Genomic DNA, 25,400 nt, shown 5'->3' on the forward strand with positions numbered 1-25,400 from the left:
AAAACCCACAACTAACATCATACTTACTGGTGAAAAGCTGAGCTTTTTCTTTAAGACCAGGAACAAGACAAGGTTGTCCCCTTTCACCATTTCTATTAAACACATAAGTCCAATCCACAGCAATGAGACAAGAAATAAAACACCATCCAGCCCTGGCCAGTTTGGCTCAGCAGTTAGAGCGTCGGCCTGCGGTCCGGAGAGACCCGGGTTCGGTTCCTGCTAAGGGTACATACTTCGGTTGCAATTTGTCCCCGGCCCTGGTTGGTTGTGCGGGTGGCAGCCACTCGATGTGTCCCTTCACGTCGATGTTTCTCTCTCTCTCTCCCTCCCACTCTTATCTGTACAAAAAAATGGAAAAATATCCTCGGGTGAGGGAAAAAAAAAAAAATTTTTTTAAAACACCATCCAAACTGGAAAAGGAAAAGTAAAACTGTCATTATTTACAGATGATACTATATGTAGAAATCCCTAAAGATTCTACAAAAACAAAAACAAAAAAAAAAACTATTAGAACTGATAAATAAATTCAGTAAAATAGCAAGATACAAAATTAATATTCAGAAATCAGTTGCATTTTTATACACTAAGAGAAACTAAGAAAACAATCCCATTTGTAATTGCATAGTAAAGAATAACATACCCAGGAATAAATTTAACCAAGAAAGTAAAGAGCTATACTCAGAAAACTACAAGAAAGCAATTGAAAAAGATACAAATAAATGGAAGTATATACAGTGCTTAACATCATTAAAATGTCCATATTCCCCAAAGTAGTCTATAGATTCAGTGCAATCCCTATGAAAATACCAATGGCATTTTTCACAGAACTATAACAAACAAACCTAAAATTTATATGGAACCATGAAAGACCCCAAATAGCAAAGAAAGAAAAAAGAACAAAGTTGGAGTTATCATCCTACCTGATATCAAAGTATACTACAAGGCTATAGTAATCAAAACAGCATGGTACTGGCATAAAATAAGACACATAAGTCAATAGAACAGAACAGAGGGCCCAGAAATAAACTCACAAACAGGACAAGAATATACAATGAATTAAAGACAGTCTCTTCAACAGATGGTGTTGGGTAAACTGGACAAATACATGCAAAAAAAAGAAAGGAACTAGACCACTTTCTTACACCATATACCAAAATAACCCCCAAAACCTCAAGATGGATTAAAGACTTAAATGTAAGACCTGAACTCATAAAACTCCTAAAAGAAAATATAAGTTATAAACTCTGTGACATTGCTCTTAGCAATGTCTTTTTGGATATATCTGCTCAGGCAAGGGAAATAAAAGAGAAAAGTAAACAGACTGAAAGCCCACACCCACCCTTGGTGTCTGAATCGGTGTTAGTCCTGGGCATCAGGAATTATTTATTTCTTTGTTCCCCAAATGAATTAGACCTGATTTTCTCTGCTAGCCAAGTTATAAAGTTCTCTGGGTTAGATGGACAGGTTTTAACACACTTCCCATGATGTGATAGTTATTTCCCTGTACGGCACATAGTGTGAGGTGAATACTTACTTGTTCAATGGATCCATTAGCTGGAGCCACTTATGTACACCCTCCCTCCATATTGTTTGGAATGTCTAGGGGGCATCTCAAGGACTCCGACAGGGTAAGGAATATGCATCTCTCAGGCTAGGGACTGAAGTGTGTGTGGGGGGCGGGGGGGATTGCTGTTATCTTCAGTCAGGCTTTGTTCTCATCTTTGTAGGTCCTTAAATTTGATTTTTATTTTTTTATCCTCAGCTGAGGACATTTTTGCATTTATCTTCGGATAGAGCGCGAGGGAGAAAGGAAGGAAGAGAGAGAGAGAAACATCAATGTGAGAGAGACACATCGACTGATTGCCATCCACATGACCCCACCTGGGGCCGGGGACAAACTGCAACCAAGGTATGTGCCCCTTAGTGGGAACCAAACCTGGCACTCTTTGGTCCACAAGCTAATGCTCTAACCGCTCAGCCAAACCGGCCAGGGCTTGATTTTTATTTATTTATTTATTTATTTATTTATTTATTTATTTATTTATTTAACTTATCTTTATGGCCTGGCCAGTGTGGCTCAGTGGTTGAACGTCGACCCATGCACCAAGAGGTCACAGGTTCAATTCTTGGTCAGGGCACATGCCCATATTGTGGGCCAGATCCCCAGTGTGGGGCATGCAGGAGGTGGCCAATCGATGTTTTCTCTCATCAATGTTTCTGTCTCTCTCTCCCTCTCCCTTCCTCTCTCTAAAATCAATAAAGAAAAAAAAAATTTTTTTTAAGTAAATAATCTTTTTTAAATTTTTTTATTTTTTTATCCTCACCCGAGGACATTTTTTGATATTTTGTTCAGATAGTGTGGGAGGGAGAGAAAGACAGAGAAACATCGATGTGAAAGGGACACATCGAGTGGTTGCCTCCCACATGACCCAACCAGGGCCGGGGACAAACTGCAACCGAGGTACAGGCCCCTAGTGGGAACCAAACCCGGGTCGCAGGCCAACGCTCTAACCGCTGAGCCAAACCAGCCAGGGCATAAATAAACTTATCTTTATGGTTGAATGTATTATAGATGTTCCTCCTTTTTCCCCTATTGATCCCTGCCTCTCCGCTCCCAGCCCCCTCCTGCTTTCCCCCACACTGTGTGCCCATTGGTTATGCACATATGCATGTAAATTCTTTGGTTTATTTCTTCCTATCCTTCCTCCCCCCTTCCCTTTGAGGTTTGTCAGTCTAACAACAAATGTGTACTTCTTAATCCCTTCACCTTTTTCACCCATTTCCCCAACTCCACCTCCCATCTGGAAACCAACAAAATGTTCTCTGTATCAATGAGTCTGTTTCTGTCCTGCTTGTTCATTTTGTTTGCAGATTCCATTGTTGATAGATATGTATTCACTGCCATTTTGTTTGTTCATATATTTTATTTTTTTCTTCAAAAGACCCTTCAACATTTCATATAATAACGGTTTGGTGATGATGAACTCCTTTAACTTTTTCTTGTCTGGGAAACTCTTTATATGGCCATCGATTCTAAATGACAGCTTTGCAGGGTAGAGTAACCTTGGTTGTAGGTTCTTGCTTTTCATCACTCTGAATATTTCTTGCCACTCCCTTCTGGCCTGCAAAGTTTCTTTTGATAAATCAGCTGACAGTCTTATGGGAACTCCCTCGTAGGTAACTAACTGCTTTTGTCTTGTGGCTTTTAAGATTCTCTCTTTGTCTTGAACCTTTGCATTTTGATGATGATGTGTCTTGGTGTGGGCCTCTTGGGGTTCATCTTGTTTGGGACTCTCTGTGTTTCCTGGACTTGTATGTCTTTTTCCTTCACCAAGTTAGGGAAGTTTTCTGTCATTTTTTCAAATAGGTTTTCAATTTCTTGCTCTCTCTCTTCTTCTGGCACCCCCACGATGAGAATGTTGGTATGCTTGAAGTTGTCCCAGAGACTCCTAACACTATCCTCATTTTTTTTGATTCTTTTTTCTTTTTGCTGTTCTGATTAGGTGATTTTTGCTTCCTTATATTCCAAAGCAATGGCTTGCTTCTTGGCTTACCTACTACTCTACTACTGAATCTCGGTAAATTATTCTTTATTTCAGACTGATCCTTTTTTATGCTCTTGAGGCCCTCACTAAGTTCATTGAGCATCCTTATAAGCAGTGTTTTGAACTCTGCATCTGTTAGATTGCTTATCTTCATTTCATTTCGTTCTTTTCCTGGGGTTTTGTTCTGTTCTTTCATTTGGGACATGTTTCTTTGTCCTCTCATTTTGGCTGCCTCTCTGTGCTTGTTTTTATGTATTAAGTAGAGTTTCTATGTCTTCTGGGCTTCCTAGGATGGCCTATTGTAGTAGGTGTCCTGTAGGGTCCAGTGGCACAGCCCCCCGGATCACTCCAGCGGTGCCCTCGAGGTGCACCCCTTGTGTGGACTGTCCACCCTTCTGTTGTAATAGAGTCTTGACTGCTGTTGGCATGTCAATGGCAGGGATTTACTCAGGCTGATTAGCTGCAGGGACTGGCTGCGCCCACTGACCACTGGCCTCTGACTCCCTTGGAGGATCAGCCGTGTAGGGGCCTAACACACAGAGCAAGATTTACTTCCCCAGGGCTCTGGTACCCACTGAGTCCACTCATTGAGTGTGTCACTTGTGGAGGTGGTTGGGTGATAGCGCTTCAACGTGGTCTAATGCTGTCCACTGGGTGTGCTGGCTCTGGAGTAAGGTCAGCCACTGCCTGTGTTCTACCCAGGGCCACCAGGCTTAAGCTACAAAGCGGTCTGCAGATAGCTGCTTCTTGTGCTGGGCTTGGAGGTGCCCAGGCAAAGCCAAGTTGTGAACCAAGGCTGGCTGCTCCTACTGCGGTGCCTGGGGCCACTTAGTGAGAGGTGTGGGGCTGGCTGAGGCCAGATGCTTTTTGTTTAAGAGAATTTAGGAAAACCTGAAACAGGAGTCAAGACAGGCCATTCTATGGTAAAGCGACTGAGAACAGCTCTGGTGGACCAGAAAGTTGGATGGGGAGGGGCCTCAGGGAATGACAAGGGTGGGGCAAACAGTGAGAGCCTAGTTGCTGGAGTCCCAGAGAGGGTGCTGGTCTGCTGTGGGGGAAGGGCTCACCAAAGGAACAAAGGTCTCTGCCAGCTGTTTGTCCAGGAGAAAGTTGCCTCTTCAGCCCTCCACTGGAGGCCAAACAACTCAGTTCTTCTCGATTTCAGGCGATTCTGAATGATGGTTATTCTGTAGTTTAGTTGTGATTTTGATGTGGTTGTCCTTAAATTTGATTTTATCAGCTCACCTTGAGATACCTTAAAGGCAAACCACTATGGAACAATTAATAATGAGACCCATCTGTACCACAGATGGGTGCCCCCCCCCCCCCCATGCTGTACTGTCTCCAGTCCCAACTTCTACACTTGCTTTGCCTTCTGCTTTCCCTCTCCCTCCCCCAGCTTACCCGCTTCTGTTTAGAAGCCCTTCTGGGAGCCTTCCAGGCCTTGCAGGCCTGAGCTAGTAGCACCGGTGGTTCCAGCACCTGCCCTGCCACCCAGCAGTGCCCCATCCCACAGACGCGGTGCACCTGGCCTGGGAGGGCTCATCCGTGAAGGGCCTGGCTGAGGGCAGGACGCTGCAGGTGCATCTGTCCGAACCTCTGGGAGGCCTGCGGCCTGCGCCTTTGCGCGTGGTCCTCCCGGCCCACCCTACGCGCTGCCCGCCGCCCCCACCTCGAGGCCAGCCGCGCGGGAAGGGCCGCCGCCATCTTGCCCGCAGGGGTCCCACGATGGGGCCGGGGCTCCTGGGCGCCGCGCTGTTGCTGGTGGGGGGCTCTCTCTTACCCTGGGCGCACTGCTCGCTCTCCCAAAGGGGCAGGGGCGGGCGCGGCCCCCCTCGGGAGCAGGCGGCTGGTGGCGGGAGGCCGGAGGCCGCGCGGCCCGGGCTCAGGCAGCGGAAGGGGCCGGGCGCCCAGGAGGACAGGTGGTATGCAGAGGGCAGTATCTGTTCGTTCTTCCTTCGCACCCAGTCCGCCCCTGCCTTTTCCCCACTTCATCGTGTTTGATGTGGGGCCCCTCCTTTCCGTGTTCCCGGTGCCTTTAACTAGAAATGGACAGACCTCAGCAGCCCAGTTATCACGATGATGGGGCTTGTCATTCCCATTTTACAGATTAATAATTCACTGGAATTCAGAGTTGAATTAGGGTTATAAGGTGACCTTTTTGTACTACAGTTGAGAAAAATTAACCCAACAAGTTAAATGGCAAGTATTAGAACTTGTAGCTCGTGAGTCACCTGTTCCAGGCTCTTGAATCACCATTTCACACAGGGAAAAACATGATATCTGGCCAGAGAAACCTCGTTTTTTTATACTTTTGGGCAACAGAGTTTTAAAAGTAATGAATTGTGTTGATTTGATGTCTTTCTATTTATAAGTAATCTATTAAGGTATGTTTACCTTCACTCTCTTTTCTCCTTCAAAATATGGGCATGCCTTAGGTGTCCAGCTTGCTTTATCAGTTGTTCAAATAGGAGTTTAAAATATTATATTAATGTGTTAAGATTAGGAAGTAATACATATTATTAGATATTCAGTCTAAGTAATATATCATTTTTATTTTTAGGTTGTGGAACAGCACCTCTTGTGGATGTGTTGAAAGGGTCTCGGATTATAGGGGGCACAGATGCTCAAATTGGCGCATGGCCATGGTTAGTTAGCCTGCAGATTCAATCTGGAAAAATTCTTGCTCATGTATGTGGGGGAAGCTTAGTGAAAAATAGTTGGGTCCTCACAGCTGCCCACTGCACTAAGGACACTAGGTATGTATTCACAACACAACTCCTTTTATATTCTCTTAGGGACTATTTTAAAGTCAAATGGTAGCCCTGGCCGATTTGGTTCAGCGGTTAGAGCGTGGGCCTGCGGACCAGAGTTCCAGGTTCAGTTCCCGCTAGGGGCACATACCAAAAAAAAAAAAAAAAAAGACAGGCAAGATTTCGCTTGTGGGCTGAAGTTTGTTGGACCTGGCTTTAAATAATGAAACTTTCCTTTAGATTTAAAAATTATTATATTATCATCATGTATTTGTCTTTCTCACCATTCAATCATGAGTTATTTGAAGGGAAAAACTACATGTTTTATTTTGTATTCCTGGTACTAATATAGGACTTGGCCTACTTTATAGGAGATAAAATAAATGTTTATTGAATCTGTGGATGATGTCAATCTTGGAGAAATAGGATTTACCATAGTGAGACTAGAACCATTTAATATAAAGCTCTACCCCTGGTCAGGTGGCTGGAGCATCATCCTACACCAAAGGTTGCAGGTTCGATTCCTGGTCAGGGCAGATACCTAGATTGTGGGTTGGATCCCCCTTGGGGGCACATACGGGAGACAACCAATTGATGTTTCTCTCTCTCTTCCCCTTCCTCTAAAATAAATAAAAACATATCCTTGGGTGGGATTTAAAATATATATATATATATATATATATATATATATATCCCTGGCCAGTGTGGCTAAGTGGTTATAGTGTTGGCCCATGCACCAAAGAGTCTCAGTCAAGGGCACAGATGTAACCTGAGTTGCAGGTTCAATCCCCAGCTCTGGGCTGGGGTCTTGTGGGAGGCAATCAATTGATGTATCTCTCTCACATTGATGATTCTCTTTCTCTCTCCCTCCCTCCCTTCTTTTCTCTCTCCCTTTCACTCTACCTAAAAATCAATGGAAAAAGATCCTCAGGTGAGGATTAACAACAAGAACAACAACTATATATATATAAAGCTCTAAGATAAATCCTTTTGGAAACCATGGTACCTGTCAGTCTCCCTTTAGTCTTTAATTTTTAAGAGAACAGCTGTCTTAGAAAGGAATGAAAAGTCTTTAAGAGGAACTAAAAACTTCAAAATTCAACTGAGGGCAACTGGCCAGATTGGGTAGGTTTTACTATGTATACCATATTTTTTTTAATTAATTTATTTTGTTACAGATGTTTCTCCTTTTTCTCCCAGATACCCCACTCCTGTATATCATATTTTTAAACATTGATTTCAGCTCTATCAATTGGCCTTTGAGGAATAGAGATTGGAAAAATGGGAAGATACTAAGGTATAAACCAAAGGTATAGAAAGAGATGCAGAAAAAGTTTCAGAGTTAGGAATCAATTCTGTTGTTCAGGTGTGTGTTTTACAACTGTTTTCTAACATGCTATTTTTTTCCCCCAAAGACAAAGGATAGGTTATTAATTGCTGCAAAAACAGAAGCCAGACTATCAACATTGTTGTATCAGTCCCCCAGTTCCCACAGGGCAACACAAGAGGGTCAAATAATACCTGCATGCACAGCGGGTCACATTACATGAGGAACACAGAACATAGGGAACCCAATCTATTATAATGGGCCTAAGCCTGCCTGACCTTTGCCCTTTTGGGAGACATTATCTTTATTTTACTGGACAGTAAACAAACCTGCCCAGAGGGACACACACTCTCTCTCTTCCAAGGCTGTTCATTATACAAACATCCTTGAAAAACCCAGACAAAGACCCCATTCTCGAGAACAGTGCCTCTGTTCACAAGATAATTAGGACATTAGAGACCCCTGGAAACTGCGTCCCAGCATACCTGTGGACTTCTATGAAAACCCAAGAATGAGTCAGAGCCAGAGGATGGCAGGAGTTTGGGGATCTTAACTCAAGCACTATGATTACTGGGATTCAGCCACACTCCACATATCTTTCTGTTCTGCTACCAGCTTTTTTGGTTTTAGTACAAAAGATGTAATTGGCCCAACTCATTTGTTCATCCCAACCTTAAGCCATATACTAGTGCTGATCAGTCTGCTTTGGCTTCTGGTCCAGTTCCACCAATACTCTAGACAACAGTGGTTGGGGGAGTTCATATGATCTTTTAAAAGTCTGTGTGAGTATTGATGGCTCCAGAGGGTTTATATCATGATCTCTTCCCCAGACAGGTTCTGACCTCGGGAGGTCTTCAGTGTTGAGACACAGGACAGAGAGGTGGTTCACGCAGGGGGTGGCGGGAGGGCACAGACAGCGCAAGATTTCATCCCACTACTCAGAATGGCTCATGGTTAGAAGTTACCAATTGTTATTTCTGGAATTTTTCATTTAATTTTTCTAAACTATGGTTTATTGCAGTTGATCATGGGCAACCGAAATGTCAGAAACCAAAACCTCGGATAAGGTGGGAATACTATAGTTTTTTGTGTTCAGACTTGCTCCCTCTATGCTCAGAGGGGAGGTAGTTTGAGGTGCCAGAGACATACAGGGAAGAACTGAGCTGTTTGGTGTCAGGACGAGGGCCGGAGAGGCAGCCTTCTCCTGGACAGACGTGCTGGCAGAGGCTGATGTTCCTCTGGTGAGCCCTCTCTGACATGCTATCTTTAAAAACTGCTTTTCTACAGCCTTCAAACCTTAAGCCACTTAGTGGTACAGTGGTTTTAAGTTAGGTTCTGAAACCTAGTAGATGTGTGACCTTGGTCAAATGATACAGTTTTGGTATACTGTCAAAGAATCTTAGAGTTCAAATAGTTATTTTAAATGTCTAGTTCAATCCTCTGCCCTGTATATGAATGAATCCTTCTTACAATATTGAAATAAAGGGTTCTCTAGTCTGAAATAATTATTGCTTCAATGTACTGAGCCAAGCATTTTTTCATACATAAGGTCCACTAATTTTTACAACCACTCTTTGCTGTAGGGAGACTCTGAGGCCTAAGCATATATAAGTAACTTGCTCATGGTTTCCATAGCAGGAAAGCAACAAAATCAGGGATTAAATCTAGGTGTGTCAGAATGAAAATCCACACACATAACCATAACTATATCATATGGATCTCTACCTGAAACAACCTCTGTGATGACGAACTGCTACTGTGGGAGACTCATTTCCATTTCTGACAGCTTTATTTTTATTTATTTATTTATCCTCACCCAAGGATATTTTTGCATTTGTCTTCCGATAGAGCAGGAAGGAGAGAGGGCGGTAGAGAGAGAGGGAGAAACATCATGTGAGAGAGACACATCAACTGGCTGCCACCCACACAACCCCAACCGGGGCCAGGGACAAACTGCAACCGAGGTACATGCCCTTAGCAGGAACCAAACCCGGGACTCCCTGGTCCGCGGGCCGATGCTCTAACCACTGAGCAATATCGGCCAGGGCAATTTCTGACAGCTTTAATTCTTAGAAAACTTTTCCTTATGTTGAACTAAGTGTCTGGTTTTCATTTTGCCTTCTGAAACCATATATATTAAACCTAATTCCCCTTCCAGGCTCGATCATTAAGATTGATTTACACGCCCTGGCCAGTTTGGCTCAGCGGTTAGAGCGTCGGCCTGCGGTCCTGAGAGACCCGGGTTCGGTTCCCACTAAGGGCGTGTACCTCGGTTGCAGTTTGTCCCCGGCCCTGGTCGGTTGTGCGGGTGGCGGCCACTCGATGTGTTCCTTTCACATCGATGTTTCTCTCTCTCTCTCTGTTCCTCTCTCTCCCTCCCACTCTACCTGAACAAAAAATGGAAAAATGTCCTCGGGTGAGGATTAAAAAAAAAAAAGATTGATTTACACAATGAACACTTATGAATTTAGGTTATACACTAGGGGTTGGACTAGGTTCTAACAAACTAGACATTACTGAGGCATAGATTTTACTTTCTAGGAGTTTCCTCCTGTCTCAGAGGACTAGCTCTGCCACCTTCTATTCCTGTTTCCTTCAATTCCTAAACCTTGTACCATCAATTATCCCTTATTTCTTCTTTTATATATAACTATATATAAATATATTTTTTTTCTTTATTGATTTTAGAGAGAGGGAGAGAAAGGAAGAGGGAGGGGGGAGAGAGAGAAAGAGAGAGAGAGAGAGAGAGAGAGAAAGAAAAAGAGAAACATCGATATGAGAGAGACACATCAAATGGTTGCATCCCGCATAACAGGACCAGGACCAGGGCCAGGGATGAACTGCAACCGAGGTATGTGCCCTTGACTGGTATGGAACCTGCAACTCTTTGGTCCACAGGCTGACACTCTAACTGCTGAGCCAAACCAGCCAGGGCCTTTTCCTTCTTATTACGACCACTTATCAAGGACCTGCTCTAAGATCAGGTACTGTCTAAGGATGTTACGTATAATTCTGTGTTTAAAAAGCCCCCTCCCACTAACCCTCTGAGATAGCTATTATTTTCTCCATTTTACATTTGAGGAATCCAGAGATCAGAGAGATTTGGCAACTTTCCCAAGATCACATTGCTGTTAAGTGGCAGTCCACTGATTTAAACCCAGGTCTCAGAAACTATACTGCTTCATTATATCTCATTGTCTCTTTAGGATTTTTCAGTCTCTTCCTCTTGTTTCTTCCGTATAGCCTTCAAACATGTTTTGGTCACTTCATTGTTATTTATAAACAAACAAACTCTACCTGTTTCTGTTCTTCCCTTCACCTTTAGACTCCTTGAATGAGAGATTCCCTTTTGCTTAATCTGCACTGACTCATAAAATCCCAATTGTAATCTTATTTCTGTGGCCAAAACACAGTATTGAAAATCCATCTCCATGCCAAATCCAATGACCTCTTCTCAGTTTCCATCCTATTTGATCTCTATAACATCTGACAAATATGACTGCTGCTCTCATAACTAGCTCTTTTCTTTTTTATTGATTTTTTTAAATTTTTTTTATTTTAGAGCGAGGAAGGGAGAGAGAGAGAGAAACATCTCTGTGTGAGAGAAACATGGATTGGCTGCCTCCCGCACTAGGGGATCAAGCCCACAATCCAGGCATGTGCCCTAGCCAGGAATCGAACTGGGACCTCTCAGTCCATGAGACAATGCTCAGTTCACTAAGCCACACCAACCGGGCACTATCTTTTTTCTTAATTTCTAAGATACTACTCTACCTTTTGTCCCCTTTTCTCCACTTCCTTGATGAGTCTTTGTTATCTTTTAAATGGCACTATTTTCTAGAGTTCCACCTTCTATCCTCTGGCGCTATGGTCTGTACTCTTTCCCAGACGTATCTCATCTCCTCCTGTTTCTGCCATCACCATGTACTGGCAACTCTCACGTCTCTCTAGCTCAGTCATATGTCCAGCCGCCCACTGTACATACACATTGGAATCACATTCTCAAGCCCAAAAATGAAAGAAAAAAAAGTTGTTTTTATTTTTTTATCTTTAAATTTATGGGGGTGACATTGGTTAATAAAATTATATAGGTTTCAAATGTATAGTTCTATGATACGCCATCTGTATATTGCATTTTGTGCCCACCACCCAGAGTCAGATATTCTTCTGTCACCATACGTTTGACCCCCTTGGTAACCACCATATTGTGGTCTGTGTCTATAGTTTTTGTTTGTTTTCTTGTTTGTTCATTAGTTGCCAAAAATGGATTTTTAAAAAGTTTCTTCTAATCCTATCCCTTCCCTGACTCTCAGGTAACAGCATTAACAACAGCTCCACTATCCAGAGAGTTAGCTCACTCTCTCTGTGTAGTAGCTCTTGCATTTGTTTCTTCTGTCCCCCAGCACTCCCTCTGAGAGGTAGACCCAGAATAGCAGTCTCCTTCTCTTTAGCTCCTCACTTGCACTACTTTCACTTTACTACAATGCCCTAATTGTCTCGTGGTTTTGTTTTGCATTTCTCTAATCACCAGTGATGTTAAACATCTTTCCATGTTTTTTTGTTTGTTTGTTTTTTTTATCCTCACCCGGGAATATTTTTCCATTTTTTGTACAGATAGAGCGGGAGGGAGAGAGAGTGAGAAACATCGACGTGAAGGGACACATCAAGTGGCTGCCACCCGCACGACCAACCAGGGCCGGGGACCAACTGCAACCGAAGTACGTGCCCTTAGCGGGAACCGAACCTGGGTCTCTCCGGACCGCAGGCCGACGCTCTAACCGCTGAGCCAAACTGGCCAGGGCCATCTTTCCATGTTTTTAGCGGCCATTTTATATTGTCTTTGGAGAAATGTCTTTTCAAGTCCTTTGCCCATTTTTTAATTGGGCTGTTTGGGGGGTCTTTTTTGGTTAGGTTGTAGGAGTGTTTTATATATTCTGGCTATTAATCCCTTATCAATTATGTGTTTTGCAGATATTTTCTCCTATTCTGTGGTTGTCTTTTCATTCTCTTGGTAGTGTCCTTTGATGCACAAAAGTTTTAATTTTTTATAAAATTGATGTATAATTGATATACAGTATTCTTTTAGTTTCAGGTATACATCATAGTGATTGGATATTTACATACGTTAAGAAATGATCCCGCCCGGCCGGTGTGGCTCAGTGGTTGAGCATGGATCCATGCACCAAGAGGTCGCCAGTTCAATTCCTGGTCAGGGCACATGCCCAGGTTGTGGGCCCAATCCCCAGTGGGGGGCATGCAGGAAGCGGCCAATTGATGATCTCTCTCATCGATATTTCTATCTCTTTCTCCCTCTCCCGTCCTCTCTCTATAAAATCAATAAAGAAAAATAAATTTGAAAAAAAAAAAATAGAAATGATCCCTATAAGTCTAAGTTACCATCTGTCACCAAAATTATTACAATATTATTGACTATATTCTTTATCTTGTACATTATATCCCCATAACTTTTTTATTTTATAACTAGAAGTTTGTACCTTTTAATTCCCTTCACCTATTTCACCTGCACCCCCAACCTCTCCCCACTTTGGTAACCACCAGTTTGTTTCCTGTATCTGTGAGTCTGTTTCTGTTTTATTTTGTTTGTTCATTTGTTTTGTTTACAAGTTTTTAATTTTGATGAAATCCAATTTATCTATTTTTTCTTTTGTTCTTGTGCTTTTGGTGTCATATCCAAGTAATCATTGCCAAATCCAACATCATGAAGGTTTTCTCCTAAGAGTTTTTATAATTTTACTTTTTGTTGTTGTTGTTAATTCTCACCTGAGGATATTTTTCCATTGATTTTTAGATACAGTGGAAGGAGGAGAGGGAGGAAGAGAGAGAGAGAGAAAGAGAGAGAGAGAGACAGAGAGAGAGAGAGAGAGAGATTGCTGTGAGAGAGACACATCCATTGGTTGCCTCCCCCCAAACCCCAACTGGGGCCAGGGATTGAACCTGCAACCCAGGTACGTGCCCTTGACTGTCTTTCTTTGGTGCATGGGCTGACACTCTCACCACTGAGCTACACCAGCCAGGGCTACAAACCTGTTTTTTAATCTTGTGGTCTGAATATAAATTGAAGTAAGTAATATAAATTAAGTTTGGAAAAGAAAAGAAACATCATTTAAAAGCAGCATAAAGTAAAAAAAAAAACAAAATAGAACTAGGATTTTAAATATTTTTTACAAACTTTTTAGAGTTTGCCTAGTTCACTTATTTTTTATTCCTCACCTGAGGATATTTTTCCATTTATCATTAAAAAGAGTGGGAGGGAGGGAGAGAGAGAGAGAGACAGAGAGAAACATCGATGTGATAAAGCCACATCAACTGGTTGTGTCCTGCACGACCCGACCGGGGCTGGGGACAAACTGCAACAGAGGTACGTGGCCTTGACCAGAATCCAACCCATGACTCATTGGTCCGGGGGCCGATGCTCTAACCACTGAGCAAAACTGGCCAGGGCTACCTAGTCCACTTTTAAGAGAGCTAAAATATCTCCTATTTCCTTGGGATAAATTCTAGAAATACAATTGCAGAGTCAAATACAATGCAAACTTTTATAGGCTATTGAAACATGCTACCACAGTATTCATCTATTTATACTTCCCATAATGAATAAGAGAATCTTTGTTTCTCTGACGCCTATCTGTACTGAGAATTATCATGAAATATGCACACTAACATGTACATATGTACGTACACACACACACACTCATACATGAACTTTGCCAGTTTGAACGGTGAAAAGGAATTTCAGCATTTGTAAACAATCATGTAAAAACTAAAAAGTCCTTCCTTCCCAATCCAATTACAGGTGTAACATCTATCAAATGCTTGGGTTTTAATCGTTGACTTGACCTACAGAGCATCTTTTTTTTTTTTTTTTTTTTTTTTTAAGACTGCCAAGATCCATTAGTTGCTTCTTGTTTTTATATTTAGTGGCATGCTTTATAAAGTCCATTCTCATGTCAATGTTATGTATTCACCTATATTTCTTTCTGATTTAATTTTTATAATTCTCACACTAATTTAATATCCAAATCTTTCATTCTAAAATTTCAAAACTTGACACAAATAGAGGGAATAGTTTAGTGAACCTTATACCGATCACCCAGCGTCAAGTTATCAACTCATGCCTCATCTTGTTTCCTCTTTATCCTCACCAACTCTCCCAATTATTTTTAAGCAAATCTGAGATATACCGCTTTATGTATCTCTAAAAGATAGAAAGTTCTATTTAAAATATTTGTGTGCTTGCCCTGGCCGGTTTGGCTCAGCGATTAGAGCTTGGGCCTGCGGTCTAGAGAGACTCGGGTTCGGTTCCCACTAAGGGCATGTACCTCGGTTGCAGTTTGTCCCCGGCCCTGGTTGGTTGTGCAGGTGGCAGCCACTCAATGTGTCCCTTTCACGTCGATGTTTCTCTCTCTCTTCCTCTCCCTCCCTCCCACTCTATCTGAACAAAAATGGAAAAATGTCCTCCGGTGAGGATAAAAAAATAAAAGATAAAATATTTGTGTGCTTAAATATTTAATCCATATCAAGTTTATTTTAGTGTTTTTCAGAGATTTATTTCACTTTTCAAACTAGTTAGTTACCTAGTTATCCCAATATCATTTACTAATTCATGCTCTGTCCACTAGTAAGAAGTGCTGCTGCCCTAGTCATATACATTTTCTGAATCTCTTTTTGGACTTTCTGTTCCATAGATCTTTTTCTCTTTTCCTACATCTTGATATTTAGGTTTTATTTTATGTGACTAGGTCACATAAAAGTAGGATAAAATTTTTTTATTATTAATTAACATGAGAAAAACAAAAACTAGTGGGATATTAAGAATATTTACTTAGCCCTGGCCAGTTTGGCTCAGGGGTCAGAACCTCGGCCTCCAGACCCAACAGTCACGGGTTTGACTCTTGATCAAGGGCACATAACTCCGTGGCAGGTTCAATCCCTGGCCCTGGTTGTGTCATGTAGGAGGCAACCAATCCATGTGTCTCTCTCTCACTGATGTTTCTCTCTCTCTCTCTTTCCCTCCCTCCCTCCCACTCTATCTAAAAATCAATGGAAAAATGTCCTTGGGTGAGGATTTGAAAAAAAAAAGAACATTTATTTAAATAAACATGTTTATATTAAGAACATTTACTTTCTTTCAGAAACCCGTTAATGTGGAGAGCTGTGCTTGGAACTAATAATATAGCTGGGAGACGTCCACACACCAAGATTATGAAAGTTAACGCAATCATCATCCATCCGCACTTCGATTTGGAAACTTATGTAAATGATATTGCACTTTTTCACTTAAAAAAAGCAGTGAGGTATAATAACTACATTCAGCCTATTTGTCTACCTTTTGATGTTTTCCAAGACCTGGATAAAGACACAAAGTGTTTTGTAGGTGGCTGGGGAAGAACATCAGAAGAAGGTAACTATAGTCTGAATTGTATTGATACACTTCTTTTCTGGTTATTGCAGAGGGTGAACCCTTTTATATATTTCTTTATCTCTTTGTATTATGAGTTTGAATAATAGGTCTTTACAAGTCAGTGAAAAGGAAATGTCTTTTTTTCTTGTCTGTATTTTTTTCTCCCCTGTGAGAGAGAGAAAATTATCTTCCAAAGCAGAAATAGAGAGGTTCCGGATTGATTCCCGGTCAGGGCCCATGCCCGGGTTTTGGGCTAGATCACCAGTGGGGGTCATGCAGGAGGCAGCCAATCGATGTTTTTCTCTCAAAAAAATCAATAAAAACATATATATAGAGAGAGAGAGTGAGAGAGAGAGAAGAGGAACAGGAGGAGGGCGGGAGAAGAAGGAGGAGGAACAAAGTACAGATTGGAAGTTACCAAAAAGTCATGGGGATGTATAGTCAATAATATAATAACTATGTATACTGCCTATTGGATACTGGAAATATCAGGGAGAGCACATTGTAAATTATATGATTGGCTAACCACTATCTTGCATAACTGAAACTAATATAAAATAATATTGAATGTAAACTGTAACTAAAATTTTTTTTAAAAACTAAAGGAACTGAATCAGTAATTAAATAATTAAAAACACCAGAACTCAGAACAAGTGAGTCCTACCATAATTACCAGAGACAATAAATAAATACTTTCAAAGAAACCAAAAAGAGGGAACACATCCCAACTGTGTATGAGGACAACAATCATCATACAATAATCATGACAATAATCATTATCATGTATAATGCCCAAGTCAGGTAAGCATAGTACAAGAAAAGCTGGTATCATGAATGCAGACATTCTTTTTTTTTTATCCTCACCTGAGGACATTTTTCCATTTTTTTGTTCAGATAGAGTGGGAGGGAGAGAGGGGAAGAGAGAGAGAGAAACATCGACACAAAAGGGACACACTGAGTGGCTGCCACCCGCAGGACCAACCAGGGCCAGGGACAAACTGAAACTGAGGTATGCGCCCCTAGCGGGAACCGAACCCAGGTCTCTCTGGACTGCAGGCCGATGCTCTAACCACTGAGCAAACTGGCCAGGGCTGAATGCAGACATTCTAAACAAATTACTAGCTTACTGAATCTATCAATGATATAATTCAACATAACCAAGATGAGTTTATCTAACGATTTCAAGAGTGGTTTAATATTAGAAGTCCCTTAATGTAGTTCACCATATTAACTGATTAAAGAATTTTTAAAAAACATGATTATCTCAATAGGTATAGAAGAAACACTGTTAAAAACTCATAACAATTTAGACATAGATTGGAACTTCCTTAATCTGATTAAGGTTATCTACTTCCAAACTGCAGCAAACATTATTATAGAAAAACATTTCCCTTAAAATCTGGAATGATTTCCACCATAGAACCACTTTTATTCTATATTGTAGTAGAGATTCTAGTAAGTGCAGTAACACTAGAAAAAGATGCAAAAGATAGGACTCAAAAAGGCAACTAAAAAAACATTAATCACAGATAATGGGACTATCCATTAACAAAGAATCTGTAATCCATTGAAATCAAGAGTCTAGTAAAGTGGCCAGATATAAAACCAATGTAACAATTTATTTCATTTCTACACACTATCAATGGTTAGAAATGTAATTTAAAAGTTAGCAAATGTCACACCCACAACGATGGCTATAATAAAAAATTTAGTCAGTAACAAGTGTTGAGAAGGATGTGAAGAAATTAGAACCCTCATACATTGTTAGTGGGAATATAAAATGATACGGCTGCTTTGCAATACAGTTTGGCAGTTCCTCAAAAATATAAACATACAGTTACCATATGACTCAGCAGTTTCACACCTAGGAATACCCAAGAGAAATGAAAACATATGTTCACACAAAATCCCATATTCAGCTATTCACAGCAACATTATTCATAATGGCAAAAAAATGAAAACATGCAAATGTCCATCAACTGATAAATAAACTGGGGTATGTTCATACAATGGAATATTATCCAGTCATAAAAAGAAATGAAGTACTGCCCAGCCAGTGTGGCTCAGTGGACTGAGTGTCTTCCCACAGACTGAGAGGCCTGGTTCAATTCCCGGTCAGGGCACAGGCCCGAGTGCGAGCTCGATCCCCAGTGGAAGGCGTGCAGGAGGCAGCTGATCAGTGTAGCTCTCTCACATCAATGTTTCTATCTCTCTCTCTAAAAAATCAATAAAAAAAAATATTTAAAAGAAATGAAGTAATACTGATACATGCTAAAATATTATGCTAAGTGAAATAAGCCAGACACAAAGCTCACATATAATTCCATTTATATGATAAAATGTCTAGATCAAATAAAAAAGTGGATAAGTGGTTGGAATTAAACTATAAACAATAAAATTAAACTACAAATCATTAACAAAGATAGCTGGAAAATCCAAAAATACAAAGAGATTAAATGTGAATTGAATAATAGTATTGTACCAGTGTTAAATTTCCTGATCTAAGTACCATGGTTAATAAGACAATGACCTTTTTCTCCTTTTTTTTTTATATTTTTTTTTTATCCTCACCCGAGGATATTTTTCCATTTTTTTGTACAGATAGAGAGGGAGGGAGAGAGAGGAAGAGAGAGAGAGAGAGAAACTTCGACGTGAAGGGACACATCGAGTGGCTGCCACCCGCACGACCAACCAGGGCCGGGATCAAACTGCAACCGAAGTACGTGCCCTTAGCGGGAACCAAACCCGGGTCTCTCCGGACCACAGGCCGATGCTCTAACCGCTGAGCCAAACTGGCCAGGGCCAATGACCTTTTTCTTAACAAATGCGTACTAAAGTATTTAAAAATATAGGAAAACAATGTCTGCCATTCAGTCTCAAATGATTCAGAAAAAAATTATAAACACAGAGTACAAATAATAATGCAAATGTGACAAAAAGCAAACTGGTGAGTCTTAGTAAAGGCATTTGATGGTTCTTTATATTATTCTTGCTACTTTTCTTTAATTTTAAAATCATATCTAAATAAAAAGTTGCAAAAACAACTACAAATTAAAGAAACTAAGAGATGGGCACATGACTGTCCACTGAGAAATTCTTTTATCTTTGCTTTATGTTTACAATTTTTTCATAATAAAATGTTGGGAAAGTTAACAGACATTAACATTTACAATAACACCAGAATGATTAGTTAGCTAAAAACAAATCTAACAAAAGATTGCAGTACTTCCATGAAAAAAAATTCTAAAACATTTTTAAAAGACATTAAAAAATACCTAAGTAAATGGAATGTTATAGTTTATGTTTAAATAGGAAGACGGAATGAGTATCATAAAGATGTCAATTCTGCCTTCTCATGTTGATGTTTCTCTATCTCTCCCTCCATCCCTCCCGCTCTATCTGAAGATAAATGAAAAAATATCCTTGGGTGAGGATTATAAAAAATAAAAAATAAATAAACAAATAAATAAATATTGTACCAATACCGCACTCGTATTGTTCAGGTTCATAAATTGGGTGGTAGGTTCCCAGGTGTTCATTTCATTATTACATTTTATAACTTATATTCTTTTATATGCAGCCAGTATTACTGAAAATTAATTATTTTTAAATAAATGGCAGAAACGTGGTTGGCCTCTAAGAAGCTTTGATCCAGGAATCTAAATGCATTAGGATATATTTTATTTCTATTTCCTATTCCTTTTCTCTCTGTATGTTGACTTTAGTTTCTCAGGCTGCCTGTCCTCAAAAGGCTGGAACTATGGCCTCAGGCTGTTTTGGATTTGTAGCTAAACAGCCATGTGACTAGGGTGAAAAATTCTTCTCTGACAGCCTTGATTTAAAAAAAAAAAATTGCTGGAGCCCTGGTCGATTTGACTCAGCAGTTAGAGCGTAGGCCCATGGATCCAAGGGTCAAATGTTCCATTCCGGTCAAAGGCACCTGCCTGGGTTGCAGGTTGGATCCCTGCCCGAATCAGTCATGGGAGGATTTCTCTCTCTCTCTCTCCCTCCCCAACTCCCTCCCTCCCTCTCTAAAAACCAATAGAAAAATATCCTTGGGTGAGGATTAACAAAAACAACAACAAAATGCTAGAGATTACAATTGGTTACACTTATACCAAATAGTGTCAAGTGTAGACTAATCTGTATCACCAGGAGAATGGAATTCTGTGAATAGAACAGTTGAGTCATCTGCCTACCTTCAGTCAAGGGGACAATGTGTATTACTAGAAAAGCTGGAGAAGTATTCAGGGCACACAAAACATTCAGCTATAGCATGTGACAACTGCAACTTGGAAACAGGCTGACAGGAGCAAATGTTACTATGGATAAATCTTACCAAAATCTGTCCTTTTTTTTTTTTTTAATCCTCACCCGAGGACATTTTTTAATATTTTGTTAAGATAGAGTGGGAGGGAGAGAGAGAGAGAGAAACAACGACGTGAAAGGGACACATCGAGTGGTTGCCACCCACACGACCAACTAGGGCCAGGGACAAACTGCAACCGAGGTACCTGCCCTTAGCGGGAACTGAACCCGGGTCTCTTCAGACCACAGGCCAACGCTCTAACCGCTGAGCAAAACCGGCCAGGGCCCAAAATCTGTCCTTTAATGGTTCCTGAATGTATTATCCTATCTTCTGTGTGTGTAGCAAAGGACCACTTTATGTTCAGGAATTAGCAGAGAAGTTAGGGGAGTACATAAATTAAAATCTGTTTTATTTTCCTGTGCACCATCCTTCTAGACTTAGCATCATTATAAAATTAAATAAAATTATTCACAGTTTATAACATATGAAAGATTGACCTCAGGCTTTACCTCTTTAGTCCTTGGCAATAGCTTTATTTTGTGAAATTGATAGATCCTATTGTGAGACCTTCAAGTGTACATGAGAGCAAAGACAGCAAAAATAACTTGAGAGTCCTACTATCTAGAGATAACTGTCATTAACATTTTGGTGAATGTTCTTCCACAATCTTCCTAGGCATACATCCATACATATATTGATACAATTTTACATAATTGTTGAATCAGTCACTTTGGAAAGAAAACCTATTCAACATGAACATTTTATATCACTGTCAAAATGCCTGCTCTCCAAAATAATTTATTGGTATTATTTTTTGTTAATAGGTAATGCCACAAATATGTTACAGGAAGCGCAAGTGCATTATATTTCTCGAAACATTTGTAATTCTGATAAGAGTTATGGGAATATAATTCCTATAACTTCGTTTTGTGCAGGTGATGAAGAAGGAGTTTTTGACACTTGCAGGGTAAGATTAAATAATTTTCTTTTGAAGTATTTTCTAAAGCCACAGGGGACTTGAACAAGGCCTTTGATCACTTTTTGGTGAAGTCTTTTTTCTTTTTTTTAATTTTTAAAAATTAATTTGAGCCTGGCTGGTGTGGCTCAGTGTTTGGGCGTCGACCCATGCACCAAGAAGAGGTTGCCGGTTTGATTCATTGTCAGGGGACATGCCCAGGTTGTAGAACAAATCCCCAGTGAGGGTCATGCAGGAGGTGGACAACTGATGTTCTCTCTCATCTATGTTTCTGTCTCTCTCCTTTCCTCTCTAAAATCAATAAAGAAAAAAAAATTTTTTTAATTAATTTGAGAGACAGAGACACTGATTTGTTACTCCTCTTATTTATGTATTCATTGGTTGATTCTTGTATGTGCACTGATTGGGAATTGAATCTGCCACCTTGGTGCATAGGGATGATGCTTTAACCAACTGAGCTACCCAGTCAGAGCTGGTGACACCTTAATTATCAGGTCTAAAAATATTAAATTTTTTTTCTCATTTTTAACTACACCAACAATCCAAATTCTCTTGCTTTCCTGATTTGCACTGCATCTTTCTTCTTTTTTTTCCATTACTACCATTATTGAGATATGTTTTACATATACACAATTCACCAATTTAAAGTGTACAACTCAATGGGTTTTTAATACATTTACAGAGTAGTGCAATCATCACCATAATCTAATTTTAGAACATTTGTCACCCCAAAAAGAAACCTCTATTCATTATGAGTCACTCCCCATTCTCCTTCCACCCATCCCCCAGCCTATTGTGGAAATTTTATACGAATGGTATCATTCAATATGTGGTCTTTTGTGACTGACTTCTTTCACTTAGCATGTTTTCAAGGCTCATCCACATTGTGACATATATTAATACTTTATTCGTTTTACTACCAAATAATGTACCATTGTATGAAGAGATCACATTTTATTTATCTATTTATTAGCTGATAGACATTTGAGCTATTTCTACTTTTTTGGTATTATAAATAACATTGCTATAAATGTTTCTGTATATGTTTTTATGTGTAGGTATGTTTTTATTTCTCTCAGAAATTTCCTAGGGGTGGAATTGCTGAGTCAATGTTTAACATTTTAAAGAACTGCCAAATTGTATTCCAAAGTGGCTGCACCATTTTACATTCTCACCAGTAATGCATGAGGGTTCCAATTTCTCCACATCCTTGTCAGCACTTATTGTCTGCCTTTTTTATGACAGCCATCTTTATGTGAAGTGGTATCTTGTGGTTAAATTCGCATTGCCCTAATGACTAACAATGTTGAGCATCTTTGGATATTCTTATTAGCCATTTGTGTATCTTTGGAGAACTGTCTATTCAGAACCTTCACCCATTTTTAAATTGAGTTATTTACCTTTTTATTATTGAGTCATAAGCATTCTTTATATATTATGGATACAATTTTCTCCCATTCTATGGACTGTCTTTTCACTTCCCTGATGTTATCATTTGTAGCACAAAAGTTTTTGAATTTTTATGAAGTCCAATTTATCTATTTTTTTACTTTCTTTATTCCTTTTTTCTTCACTACTTCTAAATCCATCAGCACTTCACTACTAAGCAGTACCCCATGCTTTGATATTTTCCTACTCATTCTGATTTCTAGAAATCCAGGGTTGATCTTTCCTGTGTCCTTTTCCTTTAAAATCTTGCTGAGTAAACTAGTAAAGAATCCAATCTAATTGAATTGCATTCATAAGTGAAACTTTCTCATTGTCGAAAAATAATTATCTAATGCCTACCATATATAGAGAATTTGAAAACATTTTAGAAACAGTCTTGAACTTTTAGGCACTGTAACAAAGACAACAACAGTCCTTGTTATCTTGAGTAATAAACATCCTTAGTAATAGTGTTTTCAGTTGTTACATTGACAGTCTTGTATAAACTACTAGGGAGATTTGTTATTTATAATACTACAGAGAGGATTAACCATTTATTCCTAATATCTTCCACCTTACAGGAGTAGGGGATCTTTTTCTGTCAAGGTCCATTTGGAAATTTATAACATTATTCATGGGCCATATAAAATTATCAACTTAAAAATTAGCCTGCTAGCCCTGGCTGCTTGCTCAGTGGTTAGAGCGTCCACCCACGGACCAAAGGGTCTGGGTTTGATTCATGGTCAAGGGCATATATTTGAGTTGCAGGTTAGATCCCCTGCCCCGGTCAGGGTCATGCAATCGTGCAGAAGGCAACCAATCTATGTGTCTCTCTCACATGGATGTTTCTTTTTCTCTCTCTCCCTCCTTCCCTGCTATATTTAGTCAGGTTAATTTGGTGAGGCATGTAAAGTTAGCTGGTATTGATTTTGCAGCCTTTATACGGCCCACGCTGGATGTTCCCCACCCCTGAAAGATGCCATTTCTTGTAAGATTTATTTTTCTCCTCACCGCTAGGTAGCACATCACACACATACCTAAAAGATTCCTTCATATATCTTAAAATTATACCTTTCACAAGCAGTATTAAGCAATAAAAGTATTTTAGTAATGTTTAACAATATTTTGCATATATCCTGTTATATTTCTTCTGAGTAATTATACTAAAAATATCCAAACAATTTGATTTATTGTATTCTGGTTCAAAACTATGCAATGGTAAATTTATCCATCAGCTATATGGTTCCTCCAAATATCAGGCCAGACTGAACATAACTGAATTCCTGTTTGAGATGGAATATAAAACCAAAAATCTATTGATCTTAATTATTCAGAGGTATACTGAAAATGTATATTTATATAAATGTATGTCTAAAGTGATTAGTTTACTCCCACTTTACTGTTATATAAAAACTACTAGAAGTAACTAACACTATTTTGGGACTTTTTTAATAGGGTGATAGTGGTGGACCATTAATGTGCTTCTTCCCAGAACACAAACAATTTTTTGTAATGGGAATTACCAGTTACGGATATGGCTGCGGTCGAAAAAACTTTCCTGGTGTCTATTGTGCGCCATTCTTCTACAAAACGTGGCTGACAGATCACCTCAACCAGATAAAGAATAAAGGCATATTTAATATAAATATTCTACTTGGACAGGTCCTTGTCGCCTTAGGTTCTGTTGTCTTCCTAGCAACTCCATAAAAATATTCTGAAGAATCTTTATTTTTCATCATGTCCCTTTCCATGTTCTACATAATGAAAATAATTTATTCTTTGGGCAAGTTATTTCCCACTTTTGAGTTCTTATGTGGACATTTTGGGGGGAATAAAAAGACTATGACATTTTAGATATGTGATTGTAAATTTGGCACTGAATCACACGCATCCTTGATGTATCTTGACTGTTTTACTTTATAATCATAATTTTTCATTTGGAATCCTTTCCTAGAGTTTGTATAAAATATTCAGTTTAAATATGCCAAATAATAAAGAGTTTATAAATAAAATGGAAGTTGTTCTTATGTTAAATTAATCAAAATGCTTTCCTTTTAAAGTTAGAATTTAGTAGCATTTTCTCAATCTGTTGAGATTTTGCTTCCTGACAATTGTCAGTTTGGCTCAAATAAACTCATAAAAAGAAAATAAAGTTAGATTTTATTTTATTTAAAAACATTTGTTTGTATTACATATATATATATATAATTTTTTTTTTTCAATTCTCATCTGGTTCTCAAAAAATATTTGGAGCCCTGGCCGGTTTGGCTCAGCGGTTAGAGCATTGGCCTGCAGTCTGGAGAGACCTGGGTTCGGTGCCCACTAAGGGCACATACCTTGGTTGCAGTTTGTCTCCGGCCCTGATTGGGTCATGTGGGTGGCAACCACTCGATGTGTCCCTTTCATGTCGATGTTTCTCTCTCCCTCCCACTCTATCTGAACAAAATATTGAAAAAAAATGTCCTCGGGTGAAGATAAAATATATATATATATTTTGATAAATAAGTATTTGCCTATTATATTAAATTATAATTAAAACTACTTTTAGTATTAATACTTCCTTCTCTATGCCAATAGAGAACTGTGGTGCAGATACCCCCAAACAATTTTATTTATAAATGTATAATATGACTTTTGTAA

At 39.5% G+C, this 25,400-nt stretch overlaps 1 protein-coding gene across 1 annotated transcript; it reads left to right on the forward strand.

Moving 5' to 3' along the window:
* Positions 1-5,273: 5,273 nt before the first annotated feature.
* TMPRSS12 (transmembrane serine protease 12) lies at positions 5,274-24,467 on the forward strand. The gene is made up of 5 exons (XM_036251523.1): positions 5,274-5,490; positions 6,109-6,304; positions 15,779-16,047; positions 21,181-21,323; positions 24,216-24,467. The coding sequence occupies exons 1-5, from the start codon at positions 5,274-5,276 to the stop codon at positions 24,465-24,467; spliced, it is 1,077 nt and encodes a 358-aa protein (XP_036107416.1).
* The last annotated feature ends 933 nt before the right edge of the window (positions 24,468-25,400 follow it).

The sequence above is a fragment of the Molossus molossus genome, unplaced genomic scaffold (genome assembly GCF_014108415.1).
Source record: "Molossus molossus isolate mMolMol1 unplaced genomic scaffold, mMolMol1.p scaffold_m16_p_10, whole genome shotgun sequence".
Classification (NCBI taxonomy): Eukaryota; Metazoa; Chordata; class Mammalia; order Chiroptera; family Molossidae; genus Molossus; species Molossus molossus.

Bases quoted from the DNA above. Each gene is read 5' to 3' on its own strand.
- TMPRSS12 (XM_036251523.1), top strand. From the start codon at position 5,274: ATGGGGCCGGGGCTCCTGGGCGCCGCGCTGTTGCTGGTGGGGGGCTCT. The intron at 6,305-15,778 runs GTATGTATTCAC...ACTTTCTTTCAG, and splicing joins CACTGCACTAAGGACACTAG to AAACCCGTTAATGTGGAGAG. The intron at 16,048-21,180 runs GTAACTATAGTC...TTTTGTTAATAG, and splicing joins GGGAAGAACATCAGAAGAAG to GTAATGCCACAAATATGTTA.